The 19,921-nt window shown below is 40.1% G+C and overlaps 1 protein-coding gene across 1 annotated transcript in view; it reads right to left on the bottom strand.

Moving 5' to 3' along the window:
* The window catches only part of LOC131470627 (cadherin-12-like), a 133,932-nt gene that overhangs the window by 49,309 nt on the left and 64,702 nt on the right, over positions 1-19,921 (bottom strand). Inside the window, exons 4-6 of the mRNA XM_058646575.1 lie at positions 12,164-12,283; positions 7,359-7,526; positions 2,163-2,350 (exon numbers count right to left, since the gene is read on the bottom strand). Coding sequence (XP_058502558.1) covers positions 2,163-2,350; positions 7,359-7,526; positions 12,164-12,283 — 476 coding nt within the window. The remainder of the gene's footprint in view (positions 1-2,162; positions 2,351-7,358; positions 7,527-12,163; positions 12,284-19,921) is intronic.

Below are 19,921 nucleotides of genomic sequence, written 5' to 3'. Positions count from 1 at the left end.
ATGTCTTTCATTTATTAAAGGTCCCGAGGATATTACAGTCATGATATTACTTAATGAACTGAATTTGGGAGCAGGGCGCTTTATAATTTTTAATATATAGGCCAAATTTAATAATTGATTGTGTGATAAGTCTTATTATAGTCCGGCTATTTAGTAGCTCCATTGCACACATTGACTGGACTGCTCTATTTCTCCGTCTAATTTTAGTTTGACGGCTGTAATGACCTTCACCTCGAGGAGTACTGGGTCCCCTCTTTTTTAAAATGAGATGAAAGATCTCAAGGGGGTTTATTGAAGGAGTAATAAATTCGTCTCATATCGGCGACGCTTTGGTGCTTCTCGTCGCTTTACGGAGCGATACAGTCGGTATTAAATAAGATATTGTTACTGCGCTTCAAAGTCCACAATCTCTTGCTGTGGGTCACTCGGCGCTGGATGTTTTAATCTACGTAGCAAAAGAAAAACACACGTATGACACGAGTAAATAAGCTGAGTGAATGCTTGGTTGCAGCGCAGTCACTCAGAGTAAGGCCTCGGCTCTGATCTGTGCTTTAAGGCACACGAACGGACGGGGAGACGAACAGTTAGAGCGCGACATGACACAAATTCAGGCTCTGTAAGGTTCGCTCCTCGTGTCCTGCTGAGACGAGACGCTCCAGTGTCTGCTTGCCGACGATTTATCTTATCTATTCTTGACATTAATGTCTGAAAGCTGCTCCTCCTGCTGCTGCTTTATACAAACACGTGTAAGACATAACCGCGGAATTTAAGGGCTTCCAGTCTTATACCTGTGGGACTGACGGTGAGACTGGGGAAGTGTCTGGTTGTAAATGTAACACATAGATCAGAACACACCTGTGGGATGTCGCAGTGCCAGGAGTGCAGCAACGCCCACCTGCAAGTTGCTGATGTAGGCTTTATATAGTATTTATATAGTCCTTTCTTTTCATTCTTTCTTTCTTTTTGTGTGATAACGTGATTATTTCAAAACCCTTCGATATCTGCCTTTTATACAGTATTTGCTTTATGTCCCCCTTTGTCTTCGCCTGTTTTCTGCATCTGAGACTGAATTGCTGACATCCAACTCCCTGATTGCACATCAGGGAGCTACAGTGGCCTTCACACACCAGAAACTATGGCAATGTTTCTAAGCACTTAGAGTTTTTCCTCCAGTTGATGACGGTCGCATGAGTCCCAGCCGTTTAAAAGATGTTTAAACACAAAAAAACTTAAGTTCTTTGCCGTCCGGGCTTCTGTAGAAACAAGGCGGCACAAGATGGCAGCCTCTGCAAAGCATGACCCTTGCAATAACTGTACATATAAAGGACTTTTCCTGTAGTCCACAACATTTTGTCCAATCAGGAGCCAGAACTCCGCAAAGAGGCGGGTCCTCCTCTGCTCATGAGGGTGAGCTTTCAACGAATGTGTTCATTTGTTGTAAAGGATGAATCAGTGCTGTGGAAATGTGGATTATGTAGATTTTTAATCCCCCTCCTCCTTTTCCTCCCAACCTAGATTAGCAGCCTGCCTTTATTTGTTTGCATTTATTTCCGCTTTTATGTGCGATTTTGCAGATGAGTTAAGTATTGGCGCTTTTCCATTCTACAGTTCATCTGTAGCACGGGCTCTTCTTCACTCTGCACGTCGTTTCCTGTTACTTACATGGTTCCTCCTCCATGTGGGCAGTGGTTGTCATTGTTTTTATACGCGAGACAAACTAGTGACGGTCAAAGCAGTTGTTTTCTGCGGAACTGAATCATTAGAATCAGTTCAATAAAAAGATTTGTTCACCGAATCGTTCAGAGGGCTATGATTCGGACTCACTATTGCCAACTTTCGGCAGTGCTGTGGCTAAATACACAAGACTCCTCTGTTAAATAATGAGATTTTAGACGTTTCCTGTGCTAAATCTTGGAGATTAACACATGTTTTCAGGGATTTTAAAGTCTTTTTAACTGATCTACAGTTCGACATTTGATTCTTGTGTCGGACTCTTCCAGTGACGACGCTCAGAGGCCAGCAGTCTGTCTACGTCACATATTTTAGTATCGGCTAAGCTCACTTGGAACCTCGTCAGAGAAAGGGATGTACCAGTTACTACGCTAGAACTGCCTCATGGAGAAAAAAGTGCCATATTTCAGTTATTTTCCAAGCTCCCATACCTTTCTGAGAATGATGATCCCGTCTTGGTTGTGGCTGTTAGTGGTGATGTCAAACATGGCGCCTCCGTCCCCGGGTACAATGTTGTATTCCACTTCTGCATTTTTGCCGATGTCCAAGTCATGGGCTTTGATTCTCCCCACGGCTGAACCCACTGCTGAAGACTCGGGAACTCTCAGGTGGAAGAAACCTGCGAACAAGCAGACATCACAACCGGAGTCAGACTCGTTAAATTCTCATCTCCTCGCGTCGGACAGGAAAAACACAGAGCTCTCTTCACATCCTTTGTCTTTTATGTAGTCTCTCACCCACCCAATGATGTCTCATCCACCCAGAAGCAAGAGGCTGATATGCTCTCTGTCTGAAGTCAGGCCTGAAGCGAGAGGCATGACATTATTCAATTTTGATGTGTGTGGACTTCAAGGCCGCTTGGCTTCTTATTGGCTTGACCCTTAAGATCAACAAACAGAGGAGGCAGCCGGCTTTGATCGTCGCGATCACAGCCGCTGCTGCTGCTGCCGACGAGAGAAATCTGCATATTAACAAACACTGCATTGTTTCATTATCACTTACAGCTGAAGAAAGATGGAAATGGAAATAATGTGTGTGTGTGTGTGTGTGTGTGTGTGTGCCCCCCCTCGCCGCCTCCTCTGCTACGCTGCTCAAACACTGACATCTGCTAGTGCCAGAGACAGTAAAAGTTTACTCCTATTACAAATCAGGTGTCTACACCCACTGGCATCATAGAACTGCCGAGGCCAGAAGAAGAAGAAAAAGAAGAAGAAGAAGAAGAAGCATATAAAAGTGTTTTTTGTTTTTTTTTGCCATCTTCAGAGGGCTAAATATGAGCCTCAGTTTCATACTCACATACAGTTCAAGAAAACGCGTCTTTGTGACGTTACTCTTCGACATCACTTTGCACGTCGGTGCCGTGTCGAAGGTTACTCGACATTCATTCAACGAGAAGTTAAAACTCCTCAAAGGGAAAAAGGAATGTATGTGTCTCTGTTAGTTTCCTTCCCACGGTCCGACACACATAATAGCGAGGTGGAGACGGGTGAACTTGAATACATGGTGTTTTCAATATCCCTGAGTGTCAGAAACGGTTTGAATAAATGACGCCCGCTTGACAGTGGGGAGTGGATATTCTCTCCTCTGTTCTCAGTAGAGGACTAAGAGGAGCTGAAACTAAAAAAACCCCGTCTTGCATTAAATGTCATTAAAACATCACAGCACTGCTCTCGGTAGACCACGTGCAATATTCCCTCACTTTAATTCATGTAATTGTGATAAACACACGCCGTGCAATATCAGTGCAATCAGAGCAACGTCCCTGATGAGAATTCACTCACAATGTCTAATCTGTAAATAATACAACATTCTGATTAAACTCTTTTTTTACTTTATAATTTATGGTATCTACAGCATAATGCATGCTCTCTATTTATTCCCTCGCCTCTTATACTCTGTCTGCTATAATTTCCCCATAGTTGAAGGATTATTATCTTGTCTTATCTTAGATTAATGCTAGTGTTTGTAATTTATTTATACGTGAAACTGTCCTGGAAAAGCATACAAATGGATATGTAGTTCTCATAATACTCGAGATGGAGAGGCGTACGCGACTCAAGCAGAGGTGATAGCCAATAAGTTAGCCAGCGTGTCACTGAATAACGGTGACATGAAGCCGAAAGTCACATTTTCCAGAACTTCAAGTGTTTTGGAAGCAGGGACTTGGCAAATTGTTTTGCTTTTTATTTGAAGCTTTGCACCAAGGTACGGTTTTGAATGGTAAACAAGGCGTGTCGGCTGAATGCTAACAGCTACATCAGCTAGCTAGTATGACATCATACTAGCGTGAAACAGTCTGTATGTTTCTGTCCAACTGTTCTTGTTCCAGGATAGTCGTGCTATGCTGATAACTATTCCAAATCTTCCTATCATCCATGAAGTTCACAATATTAATATTTCTCTCCCGGATATCTTTTTCCTCCGTCTTCATGCCTCTTCTATTATCTCCAGGTCAAAGGCCAGAGAGGGAACTTTGGATCTCAAAGTTTTTAAACCAAGAACCACCTGTGAAAATATTGAGCTCTTAAAGTAACACCATTATCGCCAACGTTAAAATGCAGCGGTGTCAATAAGCGGAGCGAAGTCAGCTACGGTGAAATTGGATTAATAAGATGAATAATTATTATCGCACTCCGGTCAAAATTCCTCTGCTCCACTCTGATCACACACCCTGGATTATACGGTAGAACATTATTTCTGATTTTACTCCAAGTACCACCAGAGGAAGCTTGCGTACAGCTGGTGGTGCACGTACCACAGTTTGAGGACCATGGGTCCAAGCCAATTTGGGTCCAACTGACTACATACAGCATTATTTGGGTTATATTTCGATTCATGTCAATTCCAGTCGGACTAAAATGCTCACCATATATTTCATAATTCAATGTTTCTCAAATCGTGTAAAGGTACTAATGTGTCGTTTGTCAAGCAGAAGGTGACACAGTAAACACTTTTTCTTCTTCCTTCTTCTTCTCTCTGCTTCTCCCTTTAGGGGTCGCCACAGCAGATCATCACTATTCTTTTTTTGGTGATCCGCATAATGATTTTATGCTTCCTGATGCAAGCCTGCCCGGTTGTATGTGTTAAAGAAGAAGAAGAAGAAGCACAAGCAGCTTTGAATCTTCTTTTATGTTCTCCCATTTCATTCCCGTTGTCACCTTTAATTGCGCTCATCTGTTGACAGACTGCAACGTGTCTATAGCTCCTTCCTTCCAGGTGTGGGACGGATGTGCGAGGTTCACTTCTCAGTTATTTCGTTACCCTTCACATCCTTTGATGATTGAAATGCAAATAATTGTGTCACTTGCCAGATGAAACTGAACTGAGCCACTTGGTGGAAGCAAGGATTAAGTGTAGCCCTCCTATTGCCAGCTCTTCCAGGCTCACCCACCCGAACTTTAAGGGTCAAAACTACTCATCAAGTCATGCTTCACCTAAAAATACTGGTACAGCTGCCATGTGCTGTTTCTGTCACTGCACTCCTCATTTGTCATTCAACCATTTTTGCTGTGGATCTTTGGCTTTCCCCTCTTTCCCTCTGTGTTGATCCTAAGATTTAGAAAGGCGGGAAAGCTGAGGCATATGGATGAATTTGGGTGCGATAATTTCAATAAATAATCAAGCACATTTTGGGGACATGCATTAATTTTTAAGGAACGTCCTTTAAGGTTCACGTCCTTGCAAGGAGAGCGGAGCAACTTTTTAGTCGTGAACTCCAGACAGGAGGGAGGCCGTGGGTTCGGAGGAGTTAACAAACAGTCGCCTGCACGGCATCAGTCAGTCGCCAGGTAAACAAGCTGCTGGGATAATTCCGAAAAGGCAGATTAAGGCACAGTTCGCCATTATTACTCACGACCTCTGCGGCTGCAATACCCTCCGGTGCCATCATGGTGGTTTAGCGGATTGACTGTGAACAAATACAAAATCTATAATGATGAGGGAGGAGAGGAGAGATTTGTAGCGTGGATTCATGCAGTTGTATAATAAGTTGAGTGAAACCTTGGTAGTTTAGCCACAGTTTCAACAGTTTTTTTGTTTTTTTTTCCTTTGCCCATACCACCTCTGTAGCTCAGAGGAGAGAAGAAGACAAAGAGAGACTTTGGGGAAGGGTGAAGAAGCCGCCCCTTCCTGTCTTAAACCTCTGTGCTGTGACAGCATTATGGAAATATAATCTTTTACACACAGCCAAAAAGAGCTTGACCATCACACTGCCTGCATTTACATTCAGAGGAGAAGCAGCCTGGTGTCACCTCACAGATTCACATGAAGAGACTGCATCGGTGCAGCAGAGCCGTGTTGTGGTTTTGTTTTGTTTTCTGGTGTCCAAACGTACACTTGCTGGCTTTTGAATAGAGCAAATTTTCCACATGGTTTCTCCGTAATAAGGTCCCGACCTATGCAGAGTGCCTGGAGATATTGTATCTTGTGATTTGGCGCCATGAAAGTGGAATCAATTGGATTCGATTTAAAGCTGCAATGGGCAGGGTCACAAGAAAAACACACACATAATGAGTGGAAATAACACTGTGTTTCCAATCGCTGGAACGATGAGAACAGACACATGAGCTTCTTACACATCAAATGATCTCAAACAAAGCATTCAAAGACAAAACAACCTTAACTTAATGTGTACATGAAAAAAGCCACATTTTGACGAGATAACCACTTCTTGTCCCCGTCCACCTGTGCTCTGCTGCTGTATACACACAAACACTCCCTCTGTCAGGTCTGATACTATTGCCTGAATGATTGTATTGTTTCCTCTACATAACCAAACAGAGACAGAATAATAACGTCAAATCCGTTACATACGTTAAAAAAATTAAATACGTTACACACCACAGCTTAATTTTTTAAAGGTATTTCCATTAATTCATGGTCCAACTCTTTTTGGTTTATTTTGCCACATAAAGGCAGTTGTGTTCAGAGCTGCAATTCTGCCATTGAACTGTCTGGGATTGGGCAAAGATTTTTCTCAAGGCTGGAAACAGAACCGAGATGAGGTGCAAAAGTCTCGTTCTCTGCATTTTATTGCTCAGTGAAACCTCAAATATCCTGTTTACGTTAAATATTTATGCACAGAAGAGCTTCTACAGATCAATGAGGTTACCGCTGTGATTTTAGCTCGGCTTTCTAGATGACCCCGGTGAAGAGCACAAAGGAATAATCTCTTATACAGCAGCAGCTTCTGTGAGACAGTGCATTAAAATATGGTGTGTTAACACTCCATTTGTAATGCTCAATCCCTGTTGCCACACCATCACACTCAAACCCCGATCTAAATATAGACAGATGCCCCGAGAGTGAAATAACACCAATTCTGCCTGGTTCATTTGCCCCGGAGTCGAGGCTGCAGCAGACACAATCATGCTAAATAAACAGAGCGGCGCTCTCACGCGACGACAAAGCGTTATGACAAATAATGAAAAACAATTACAAAGAGGAGAAAGGAATGAATAACCTTCAGCCCCGCTGTAATTGCACAGTCTTTATGGTGTTATAAAAAGGAGGTGTCGACGTTGCGAAAAAGGTCATCAGCGTTACTGCTGTTATCCACCAAACGAGACGTGATGCTTGTCAAACAGCTAATATACATTAAATACCTATTATGTCAAAAGGGCACTCACTTTTAGAGAACCTGGGCGGGTTGTCGTTGACATCGCTGAGGGTGATGTTGACGGTGGTGGTCCCCGCCAGCCCCCCCAGCTGGCCACCCATGTCCTTGGCCTGGATTAAGACTTGGTACTGCTCCTTCACCTCTCTGTCCATATTGGGCAAGGCCGTCTTTATGACTCCTGGCGTGGAGGAAGATAGATGAGAAATACAGACAATAAAAAGAGGCTGAAAAAACAGGAAGAGGAAGAGATAGTGAGACAGAGACAAAGGCCCAATCCCATTTCTCATTTTTATCCCGACACCTTCGCTTATAAAAGGTGGCGGTTTAAAATCCATCCTGACAAAATGGGATTTCCTTTCAAGAATGTAATACTTCACCGCCATGTGCACTTCATATAGCATGGTTTTCAATATCCCGACACCCAAAACAAAAGAAGTAATTGACAGCTGTTGTTGTTGTTATTGTATCACTACATGGATTAAAAACAGCTTTGTTTGTCTGCTTTAGAATACTGGTGAACCAGATCATGGAATGCACAAAACAATAGACTGCAAACAAGTTTTGTTGTATACAACATGCTAGCTAATATTAGCTTCTAGTAACGTTAGTTTACTTAGTGAGTTTAGTTTAGTTAAGTTTAGTTTTCACCTGGAGAAATCTCCATTTGAAGTGTGCTCCTGAAATAATAACTAATTAGCCCTTTAAATTTAGGTTTTTCAGTTATAATGTCGTCCAACATGTCTCCGCAGCAAAGTAGAAGATATTTTCAGTGCTTGGACCAGTTTATGGTATGTACAAGAGACAGCAGACATGTTTAGCTGTGTTTAGCTTAGCCACACCGCATGCTAGCCAACGTTGGCTAAGTGACACTAATATGAGTTTCTTTTAAGTAGGTTAATCTCATAGCCCAACATTTGAAGTGTGCTCCTGAAAAAAGAAGTATAAAATGGCTAACTAAGCTTTCAAATTAAAGTTTTGTTTTTTAATTAAAGACATTTTCTGGTAAGTCTCCTCAGCAAAATGAGGTCTCGTGTGGTCTCATGACATGCTAGACAATGTTAGCTTTGTGACATATTTCCTTTGAGTAGGTTCAGCTCATAGCCCTGCATTCCTAAAAAACAAAACACATTATAACTAACAAGCACTTTAAATGAAGGGTTATAAGATTTTTCATAGATTAGCTGTCTCTAAGAAAAGTGCATGTTGCCATCAAAAAGCTAACATTTGTTCGCAAGCTGTGTAGCTACAAAAAACGCTTATACACTGCTATTTCCATGCATTAAAGACAACTGACTTCAGATTTTTTTTTTTTGTTGTTTATTTTATTTTATCGGGTTTTTTTTCCTGCTGGCATGTTGAATCACAATCATGAAGGGGGCATCCCATTTTGTTGGGCTAGATTTTATCCACGAGTCAAGAGCAAAGCTGGAGACACACCACAAAGATTCATTTTTTGCCCAATTTTTACCCACAATTCACAGTTGAGCAGAGTCTGCACCAGTCAGCACTAGTTGGGGACAGTCGGCATTGGCTAGTTGACACAAAAATCTGAAACATGTTTGAATTTTTTTAACCAACTGGACGCAATTGGGGGGTATGTACTGACCCACCCGCAAACCCATGCTGCCAACAGCCAATTGAAAAGAGTAGATGGGACAAAGGAAATAGCCTCAGAATACGAAGTTTAGCCTATAAACTGTTGCTCTTGAGTTTGAGCGAGAGTTTGATGTTCAGTTGGTCAGTTAGCATGAACTCCAAGTCTTTTCAAAACCGGCATCGACTGTGAAAGTTGTGTAGTGTGTCCCCAGCTTAAAAATGACAAATAGCCACTTACTGTACGGCAAAAAAAAAAGTCCAAAGCATGAAAAAAGCAGTGGAACATAAAATCCTCCTGAAATATGTTTGATGCCAAACGCCCGATTAACTCCAACATGCACGATATATTCCCACCTAAATAGTTGGAGAGCTCCTTCGAGCTGCACATATGCACCGAGCGAGGCTGAAATAGAGGTCATTTCACAAACTGGAGACACTTGACATTCACTGTGGAACTCCGGTGAAGCCATATAATGATTCACTTGAGGATCAGAGACCCTGAGATCAGAGAGCGTTTGTACTGCAAATTAATAGCTGGGTCAGTGGGAGGTTGGCAGGCTAAAAGGAAGCAGGCAGCACACTGTATATAGGTGGGTCTGCACTTCCCTTCCCTCTTCTCTCATTCTGTTCAAAAACCAGTGGGGATGTGAGGATGTCCCTTACAGACTCCAAACCAAGAGTAGGAAATTAGCTCCAGGCAAAAATGAATCAAAAAAAATCTGAAATTGCCCTTGAAAATTGCATGAAGGCCCCTTTTAATGTAATCTTACAAAAGTGTTGTAGCAATTCAAACTGGATAAGTGTTAAGACAAGATGGGACATTCACAATGCTACATGAATCTAATATTCTAGGGTTTAGAATCCATGCTGTTCCTCAATCCTATCATTTAATCTGGTGCAGTTGACGTTAAATTCCACTCTAAGAAAAATGTGTTAAAATGTCAAAGACGGGGATAAAATCTGATTAAATTGCCCTGGAAATTGACCCTCAAATGCCCTCAAAACATATTTATGTCCCTAACCCTGTGTGCGTATCCAAAAAAATCAAAGACTGTGTTTATTTTTGAAATGCCTGTCATATTTTTGGGAAGAAGGACGGGTGTCTGTCTCTGACAGGGATAATCACCCTGACACGAGTGTTGATTTATGCATTCGTCGCCCCCCCCTCACTAACCCCCCTCCCGGTGGTTGTTGACGTGTGTTTTGGAAGTAGATGCAGGCCCAGCAGGGCAAACATTTGCTTTAACAGTTTGATTTTTTTATTGCTCTCCCCCAGCATTTTTACATTTTTTGAAATGCAGCCACAGGAAGTCGGCTCTGTTCCGTGGCATAATCAGCAGCAGATTCCACAGGATCTGCATCCTGTGTGTGATGTGCACAAACCTATTTTCATAATGCTTTGAACTGTCCCAGATAGTAAGCCAACGGCAGCCAACAACCGGCGAGACTCTGGCACCGTGTGTGTGAAGGTATTTCAGATTTGGAGCACACTTGCCTTTCACTGCCACTCGTCAACTTATATTTTTTTTTTACTGCCATGTTGTATTAGGGCCAAGTATGAAAAAAAATAAATAAATACGGACCCAGGGAAGGGGGGTAATATTTCGAGAAAAAAGTTGCAGATTTATGAGATTAAAAGTGGCAAATCTACGAGAAATTCACAGTGGGCATTTTCAGCACCACAGACAGCGTCAGATTGCGCTCACATGAAAGAGCAACCAAGCACGCCACCTGTGAACCAGCAATACAAAGTGTGGCGTTCCCTGCTTACCGGGCGGCCTCTGTGGTGTGTTGAGGTTGCTTGACAAAAACAAAACAAAACACCAACTTATTTTCTCATAAATTTGCTACTTTTTTTTCTCATAAATCTGCTACTTTCAATCTCATAAATCTGAGACTTTTTTCTTGGAGATTTGCTATTTTAAATCTCATAAATCTGCAACTTTAATTTCTAGTAGATTTGCCACTTTAAGTTTCATAAATCTGCTAATTTATTTTCTCATAGATTTGTGACTTTTAATCTCATAAATATGTGACTTTATTTTCTTGTAGATTTGCCAGTTTAAATCTCATAAATCTCAGACTTTTTTCTTGCAGATTTGGAGAGATCTTTTTTTTCCCCATTCTTGGCCCTAATACGCCGTCGTACCGTCCGGACTAATGTAGAAAAAAAAGGTATTATTTATGTGGTAGAAAATGTAGGAACTAACACTGTAGTGTTTCAGTTAATTTAAACCTGTTGTTGTTGTTTAATCACTTTTGGTTTCACGATTGTCTGACCAATATTTAGAGTTTTTAGAGTTTTAGCTTTACTTCTCTCTACAACGTCGTGAACTCGGAGTTCCGATATTAATAAACGCAGCATTAGTCTAGACTAGAGAGCCTTGCTTCTCAAGCTGTGGCATGTGTACCACCAGTGGTACGTGAGCTTCCTCTGGTGGCACTTGGAGGAAAATCAGAAATACTGTTCTACTGTATATACCACGGTATGTGATCTTATCTTAGTGGATAATAAGTCGCCTTATCTCTCGTTCCAGCTTAATCTAATTTCACTGTACCGGCGTGTGAGGTACATGAGAAGTAAATTATCTTGACATAAATCTGGCTCCTATGTGAAAAGCCTAAATTTGCACCACTGTATTTTAACCTTGGTCGATAATGGTGTTATTTAGAAAACCAGTGGACCGCACGGGGCTATGAAAATAGAATTACTTAGATTTTAAAAGCAGTTATACACTTACTTACTTACTACACAAACATACTCATTGGGTCATACATTCAATGTTCAAATAAACCCTCCTAAATTAAGTTATGTACTGAATAATGTGTCAATAAAATGATCACTTTTATTGTATATCTCTTACTCTGTCACATTAGCCTGGCTAAAGATGTAGGACATGACTATATCAGACATGTTTGGTTTCATTGCAACAACCATATTCATAATACCTGTCCAATAAATAATGCGCTGTCGTGTCCCTGTGTCCTTTTGTGTCCCAGGGGTCAATTTGTGGCTCTACTTTATTGTCCTGATGCACGGTGCAGTTAGACTGTATTATATTCCGCTCAGTGTTAAGAAACGGCCACTCAATCACTCATATCTTCCCGACTAAAAGCCGAGATAAGCTCATTTCACTGCAGGCTTTTCCTTTCCTGCAACTGGCAGGTGCTCGTAAAGAGCGTATATCCTGACGACATTAAGACGGATGAGTGCTTTACCTGTTTTGGGGTCGACGGAGAAGTACGGCTGGCCGTGCAGGATGCTGTACACCACTCGGGCGCTGTTTCCGTACGTGGGGTCGTCTGCGTCTGTGGCCGTCACCTGCGTCACATACGTCCCTGCGGTGAAAGAGTGAGAAGAATGATTGGCTTTGACGTAATTTGTTTCGCGCGTGCGAGTGTTATCCAAACTGTTTGAAGTTCATCTGTTTCCCGAAATGATCTCGATCTGACACTAATGAAGTGAGAAAGCTGCAGGTAACAGTGAGCAAGTCGCTGATGGAGTGTGATGATGAGGAGGGAAGTTGTTGCAATTTCCCCCTCCTTGTTTTTCTTTTTTATTCGCTCGCCACATTTATAGCATTTACTAAATAGCTATTATCTAAATAAATAAACAAATTAAGTCAGGCTAAAACGCTGTCCTGCAGGCATTTATTAAACAATGCCAGCATTAGGGAAACGAAGGTCTGTAGGAAGTGCGGCATTAAAGTGGCACTCCTCCAAACTCTGCACTAACAGGGATAGAGTAATTACTTTGCTGAAGGTTTGGCTCATCTCCCTTAACTAGCTGGTATCGAAGATGCCGTTCCATTAAAGCGCTACTTATTTACAGTTGCAGCACTCACTGTGTGTCTGTTTATAGAATCACATTCAATCACAAGAATCCTGTCGGAGAGGAACCCACTTTCAGCCGGCGTGTATGTTTCTGAAAACCACAGATTCGTGTGAGCTCATGTCGCTAAAGCTAAGATACATTATTTACTCTGAGGTCAAAGGTCAACCTGAATACCAATCTTTAGAAAACAGTGTAGTCAACGGCCAATAGATGAAGCCGATTTTTCTCTTTTTTTGGTCAATATGTTTGGCCAATTTTCTTGTTTCCCTCATTTGATAAGATAAGTTAAGGTAAGGTAAGGTTAGATAAGGTATGGTAATGTAAGGTAAGGTAAAATAAGGTAAGACAAGGTAAGGTAAGATGAGGTAAGGTAAGGTAAGGTAAAATAAGATTAGATAAGATAGGGTAAGACAAGGTAAGGTAAAATATGGTAAAATAAAGTAAGATAAGGGAAGGTAAGAGGTAAAATAAGATAAGACAAAGTAAGATAAGGTATAGTAAGACAAGGTGAGGTAAAACAAGGTAAGATTAAGGTAAGGTATGGTAAAATCAGGTAAGGTAAGTATAAGATAAGATGGTAAGGTAAGGTAGGATAAGATGGTAAGGTAAGATAAGTCCTTTATCAGTCTCGCAGTGGCAAAATGTACATTGTCATAGCAGCAAAGAGAGTAAAGGTAATAAATAGTTAGCATGCATTTTCACATACGTAAGTACAATACAGAAAAATATGAACAATAAGACTATAGATCAGTAAAATAGAATGCACATAATAGACATTAAGACAGAATATATACACTTTTATAATAACAAATCATACACAAAGTTTTGAGAACCTCCCTTTGTGTGTGTCTCTACAATCTGCATTATGTGTATACTTATATAATTTAGATAAAACTGTGTCAATGAAATATTTAATACATAAAACACTTACCAGCGGGAATCTGATTTATATTGCTCTTTATCTTATTTTGTTGTTTATTTCTGATAAACAGAGCACTATGTTCTTATCTTCAGAGTGATATTACATACTGTATTGTGTTAATTTATTTATGATTACTGATTCTCTGTTGCTGTGCATTATCCAGCTCAGGTAAAGTAGGATGGAGACGTGGGAGGGTAACGACATTCTAAAGGAAGTGTTGTTGTTATGCTGCTCAAAACAACAACAAAGAAAGATACAAAATGGGTATAACTGTATATGTATTACATGCCGCCTGAGAAAAAAATGACACTTGAGAAAAGCTAATATGACACAGAAAAACAATTGGCTATGAAATCTAAAACTTTTTTTTCCCCCCTGTGCAAAATGTCGAAAAATGTGATGCTGCCCGTGGTTTGCAGAAAAGAAGAAGAAGAAGAAGCCTTTTTTTCATATCAAACAAAAAAATGCCTGATTCTAAGAGACAGTCCTGCCTGGTGTTTTCTTGGACAGATCCTTCACACGGGATGACAGCGATGCCTTTACACTCAGACAGCTCTGTGTACATATAGTATGCTTTATAAAAAAAACTGTGGCATACTCACTGAAAAAAGAAACCTATTTTATGGAATTAGATTTGGGTCAATATTTTCAAGCAAGACATTTCATGAACGACACTTTTTAGGAAAATCAATTTAATTATTCAAAAATATTGTATTTAATTGTTTGAAAATGCAGGGAATGCAAAGAACAAATCAGGGAGCGCAAAGAGCAAGTGTTTCTTCAAACAATAAAATACAATATTTTTGAACGATTAAATCGATATTTTATTAGTGTCTTAAAAAGTGTATTTTGAAAATATAGACAGAAATATAATTCCATATTATTTGCCTATAAAGAACTGTGTATACATTAAATAGGCGGTGCTCAGACTGCATGTCTGAGCACAGATGGTTATCTGTTGTTTTAACACCACTGTTAGAGAGGCAGAGATTAGTGTCCACATAGTTCTGATCATCAAGGACGATTTGATGAGATTAGATTCTGAGTTCACAAATAGACAGAAAAAAAAAATCCACATAAGTGCATAAGACGCCTATACACTCAGCGCCAGACGGGGGGGAAAAATGTAGCAGTCTTTTACTTTGGTGGTGTGAGACGGTAAACAAGTGGAATAAAAATCTATTTACATAATTATGGAAATGCAGGTGTGTGAGTAAGGACTAGGTGGAGGGAATGTGGATTCAAAGGTCACCACTGGTAAACAGACAAGATGAATGCAGGCATGGGCGCACTGCTTAATATAGATTTTAAAAATCATTGTATTTAAACTCATAAAAGATTTCACAATTTGTTCAGAGAAAAAAAGCAATTAACCCAGCATGGTGCACAGAGATTAGCATTGTATTACTATTATATATATCAAAATTAAACTTAATTTCAGTAACAATTACACACAAAAGCAATCTGTGTTCAAATTCTGTGTTTTGTGACATACTTTTATGACAGTTTAAAATTGATATTTCAGCCAATACTTACTCCCAACGCCCTATGATACTGCCCCCTACTGGAGGTCTGTCTACAAACATTCAGACGGTTGCTTTTACTGTTTTATTTGATTTTAATTTAACTTTAGAGCAGAAAAAACGGGTACATTTGAATCAAAATCGCCAGAATTAGACCTTCAATAATATATAACTACTACTATATGCCTTTCATGCTTTAAGTCATCATCACACTACGGCAACATACAGTAAATAAAACTGTGCAGACAGACTCCAGTGAGTGCAGAAGTCAGCTGCCAGGCTTTTAACCAGCATTAACACCACCCTATCACCCCAGGTTTTGGTCTCTTTATGTACTGGCTTCCAGTACTTTTTAGAGTGGATTTCAAGGTTCTTTTAACGACTTATAAAGCACTTAATGGTCCGGCTTCTTGGTATATTAGCAATGTTTTATCCTCATCCTCTGACAAAGGCAGTTTTAACTGTTACAGATGCTGAGCTGAAACTAAAAGAAGGCACATAGCACTTTTACCTACATTTAGTTTGTATTTGTTATAGTTGCTCGTGTGTATGTTTTAATTCTTTCTACCTATTTGTCTGCAACTTGTGTTTGGAGAGGTGCTGCACAAATAAAGAATATTATTAATATTATCATTATACACTTTAAACAAACCCAAACCTGTTTGACTTAAATATCTACATTTTAAATTAACCACAGTGTGACAGGAAAGAGAGGAAGTCTGACGTTACGACTGGTAAGATGAGGTAAGATGAGATGAGATAAGGTAAGTCAAGGTAAGGTAAGGTAAGATATGGTGATGTAAGGTAAGGTAAGATCAGGTAAAGTAAGATAATATAAGATAAGTTAAGGTGATGTAAAACAAGACAAGGTAAGATAATAGTAGACATGATAAGGTAAGGTAAAATAATACAAGGTAAGGTAAGATAAAGTAAGATGAGATAAGGTAAGTCAAGGTAAGATATGGTAATGTAAGGTAAGGTAAGATCAGGTAAAGTAAGATAATATAAGATAAGTTAAGGTAATGTAAAATAAGACAAGGTAAGATAAGACATTGTAAGTTATGGCAAGGTAAAATATGGTAAGATAATGTAAGACATGATAAGGTAAGGTTAGATAAAGTAAGGTAAGACAAGGTAAGGTAAGCTATGGTAATAAAAAGTAAGATAAGGTAAGGTCAGATAGGGTAAGATAAGGTAAGGTAAGGTAAGATAAATCCTTTATTAGTCTCGCAGTGGGGAAATGTACAGCAAAGACAACAAAGATAAAGGTAATAAATACTAAACATGCATTTCCACATATGTGAAAGTACAATTTAGAAAAATATGAACAATAAGACAATAGAAAAGGTAAAATAGAATGTATATTTAGTACATTTTGAACTAACCACAGTGTGACGGGAAAGAGAGGAAGACATCCGACGTTGACAAATTAAAAGTCTGCAGACACCAGGAGTGAAATCAACAAATTCATCAAGCCAAAGTCGGCTTGTGGTAATTACACTGTCGGTTCAGGGAAACTCTCTCAAAGACTTGGTTTTATTTGTCACTTCTCTAAATGAGTCAGGGATAAGCTCACTGCTAACAACTCCGAGGGAGTCGCTGGAATATTGCCATTAGCGAGTTTATAATGTTTGGCTATAGATTAGTCTTCATTACCAACCATTAATGCTTATTTATGGTCGGCAACTCTCGCTCCTTCAGCGTTTGCTTTGCCCTGCCGCCATAAAAGAAAAATGCACAGAGACATTCTCGCCAAAGACAACAGCAGTTAATGGAGCCATTGATTACACAAGTCTCGCTGGTATAAATACAGATAAAGACTTTGGTTGACGCAGTGTTTGAGCCGCGCTCGCATCTCCCGCAGTGTTTTATATATTTCGCACAGGAAGGGGATAAAAAAAAGTTACTGCTCAACCCCCCGAACTGTTAGAGCACGTTTGGAAAAGAGTCACGATTAAATTCACTCCAAAAAAGAAAACGACTTAATGTGGAGTTTCACATAATTTGGCAGCAATTATCGACTGGATTTTTGTGGTATCAAAACTGTGATTGCGTGGCACTGAAGGTTACTTTAAAAAACCCACAGCTTTTTGTGTTATCAGGAATGCTTTTTTTTTTGTATGTTTTATTTTATTTGTAGCACCTTTTAATTTTAGAACAATTCTCATACCACTTCCAGGCACAAATGAAACAATAAAATGGTGCATAATCAAAGTTTGCCTGCTCTTATTGTGCCATATTTCCGGATTGAACTACATGATTGCTTGTGTTAAACATGTGTGATGTCTCTACAGATCTGTTTAATCGATTCATCGGTTTATTGGAGTAGTGAGAAACATGTTTGCTTTCGACTTTTCAGCTTCTTAAATGTGAATTCTTTGCGCGGTAAAACAAAGAAATGATTAAAACTGAATCACTTTTGGTTTTTGCGGACAAAACTACACATTTGAGTAAAATTGATCGACAGATTAATCAATTAAAAAAAATAATCCCGTTCATATTTCAGTAAATAAGTAGAAAATACACTTTCTTTAAGTTGTTTCAATTGTTTTCTACTGTATTCTACCAGGTTAAACGACCAGTGTTTTAGTGTCCTCTAGGGGAAGACAATGTATCTTTTTTGTTTCGCTCCCCCCATCCAAGTGTGTAGAAGAAACTACGGTGGCCTTCAGGTACAATTAAAACACAAAAAACCCCAACACTTTTTGATTTGTCCATTCTGGGCTACCGTACTGACATGCTGCTACAACATGGCCGACTCAACAAGGTAACACAAAATCAACATGAATAATTCTAAATGTAAACATTGTGTTAATTGAGCCGCCATCCTGGAGAAACTTTAACAAAGAAAAACAATCTGGTGTTTAAGGGCTGGAGTGTTGTAACCCAGCTGCATTATGGGACATACGAGGCACTACAAGTCATGCTAATTGCTAATTACTATATTTTAACAAACCCAGCGTATTGTAAAATTGAGAGAATATGACTTGAAAGGTGCAACATATGCTTAAGTATGTTTGTATTATAAGTATAATGTGTAATTGTTGGTTTTAGTCTTAGAAGTTTACTAGTTTACCTCCGCTTGTACTTTATGGAGGTGGCCGTTTTGTGCCACCAGGTTTCTACAGCAGCCCAGATGGACAAAAAACAGCACTGCGTGTGCATTACATGTTCAGAAGCAGATGAAGAAGAATTAACCCAGAAAGACAAGGAAGAAACTGAGAGTGACAGAATGATGACGTCCTTTGTGGCATGAGAAGGCCACCGTACTTCCCTGACGCACTTGGAAAAGCATCCAAGTGCGGAAAAGAATCCACAGTTTTTCAACATCTGCAGCCTCACCACTAGATGTCACTAATTCTTACAAACTTGACCTATAAAGTGTCAAAGATAACTAGAGGTCAAGTAAATCTCTAAATATAGTAAATATCTTTGGAGTTTGCCTGGCCTTAAATGAAATAAAACTAAAAGATAAAAGTTAGTATTTTAAATCACAGGACGAAGTGACTTTCCGAGTCGGACTGATTCATTTTAGCCGCCATTCACCTAAGTGATCAAGTGAGGGCAGTGTATGGAGCTAATCTCTGCTCCTGTGGCGCACTCTCGATGTGTTTTTGATTAACTTAAAAGCTCCTCTGATTCCACAGTCAACAGTTTCAGCGACTGTGTGTGATTTGGAGGGGTTCGCTGGGAGCTGAAGGCTGCGTTGTTCCCCACTCTCTACTCATATACTCTCCCAAGACTGCTGATTGTGGAGATTCGAGGGCTTCATTGCCATTCAGATTGAGAGGAACCATTCTCTCAGCGAATTAGCTTGATCAGTTCTCCCTGGAGGGCTGGGAGCTGGGAGGGGGGGAGGTGTTTAAAGAGAGAGCTGTGAAATGTACTCAGGGCACACCAAGAATAACTCATTCTCTGAAATGTCGAAATTCGGTTGGGAGCAGCAAGCTATGGCACCCTCTGGTTGTTCCACTGCTCTGAAACTCGGTTAAAAAGGGAGAAAACAAAGCTTTCACAGCAATAAATTCCAATTTATCCAAGGAATAGTTCAAGGTTTTTTTTTCTTCCTTGAAGTGCTGTTGTTTGAGGCACTGACTGCCAGTGGGGAAACAGGGAGAGATGTGATATGTAGCATTTTCTGCATTAAAATGTCTAAAAACGATAACACTGTTATATATCGAGTATACTTTCATGCCAAAGTGATTCCAGAACTCATAAAATCCATAGAAACTAACGGACAGTTTCATTTTGGGTTGCCTTTTAATGACATCATCCACCTTATTGCTCTCCCACACCAACTGTGCTGTGATGTTAAATCAATGATTTTCTCTATGGGCTTTGGTGTGGGAGAGTGAGTGATCTACAAACGCCAGTTTTCCCATTGTAAAAGTCTGTCTTAAAGGCGACATAGACCGGAAGCTCCAACTAACGCTGCGTTTGTGTGTGTATCTGCGTCATTACCTCGTTTATGAAACCCTAAAGTTTCAGAACGGATCGGCGCTTCCGTATGTTGATGTTGTCATCAGTATACCTCGCCACTCCTCTCACCACTGTAGCGCCTCCTGGTGTGGGCACTAGTCCGGGCACATCCGGTTGCGTACATTCAACCGCAGAAGAAGAAGGACTACTCTCGTTGTAGCTGCTGAGATGCAGAGCATCCACCGTGCCAGAGGGGGAGCTGTGTATCTGAGAGCTGG

The sequence above is a fragment of the Solea solea genome, chromosome 1 (assembly GCF_958295425.1).
Source record: "Solea solea chromosome 1, fSolSol10.1, whole genome shotgun sequence".
Taxonomy (NCBI): Eukaryota; Metazoa; Chordata; class Actinopteri; order Pleuronectiformes; family Soleidae; genus Solea; species Solea solea.
The sequence above is the reverse complement of the archived record's forward strand: the minus strand, read 5'-3'. Positions and strand labels throughout refer to the sequence as shown.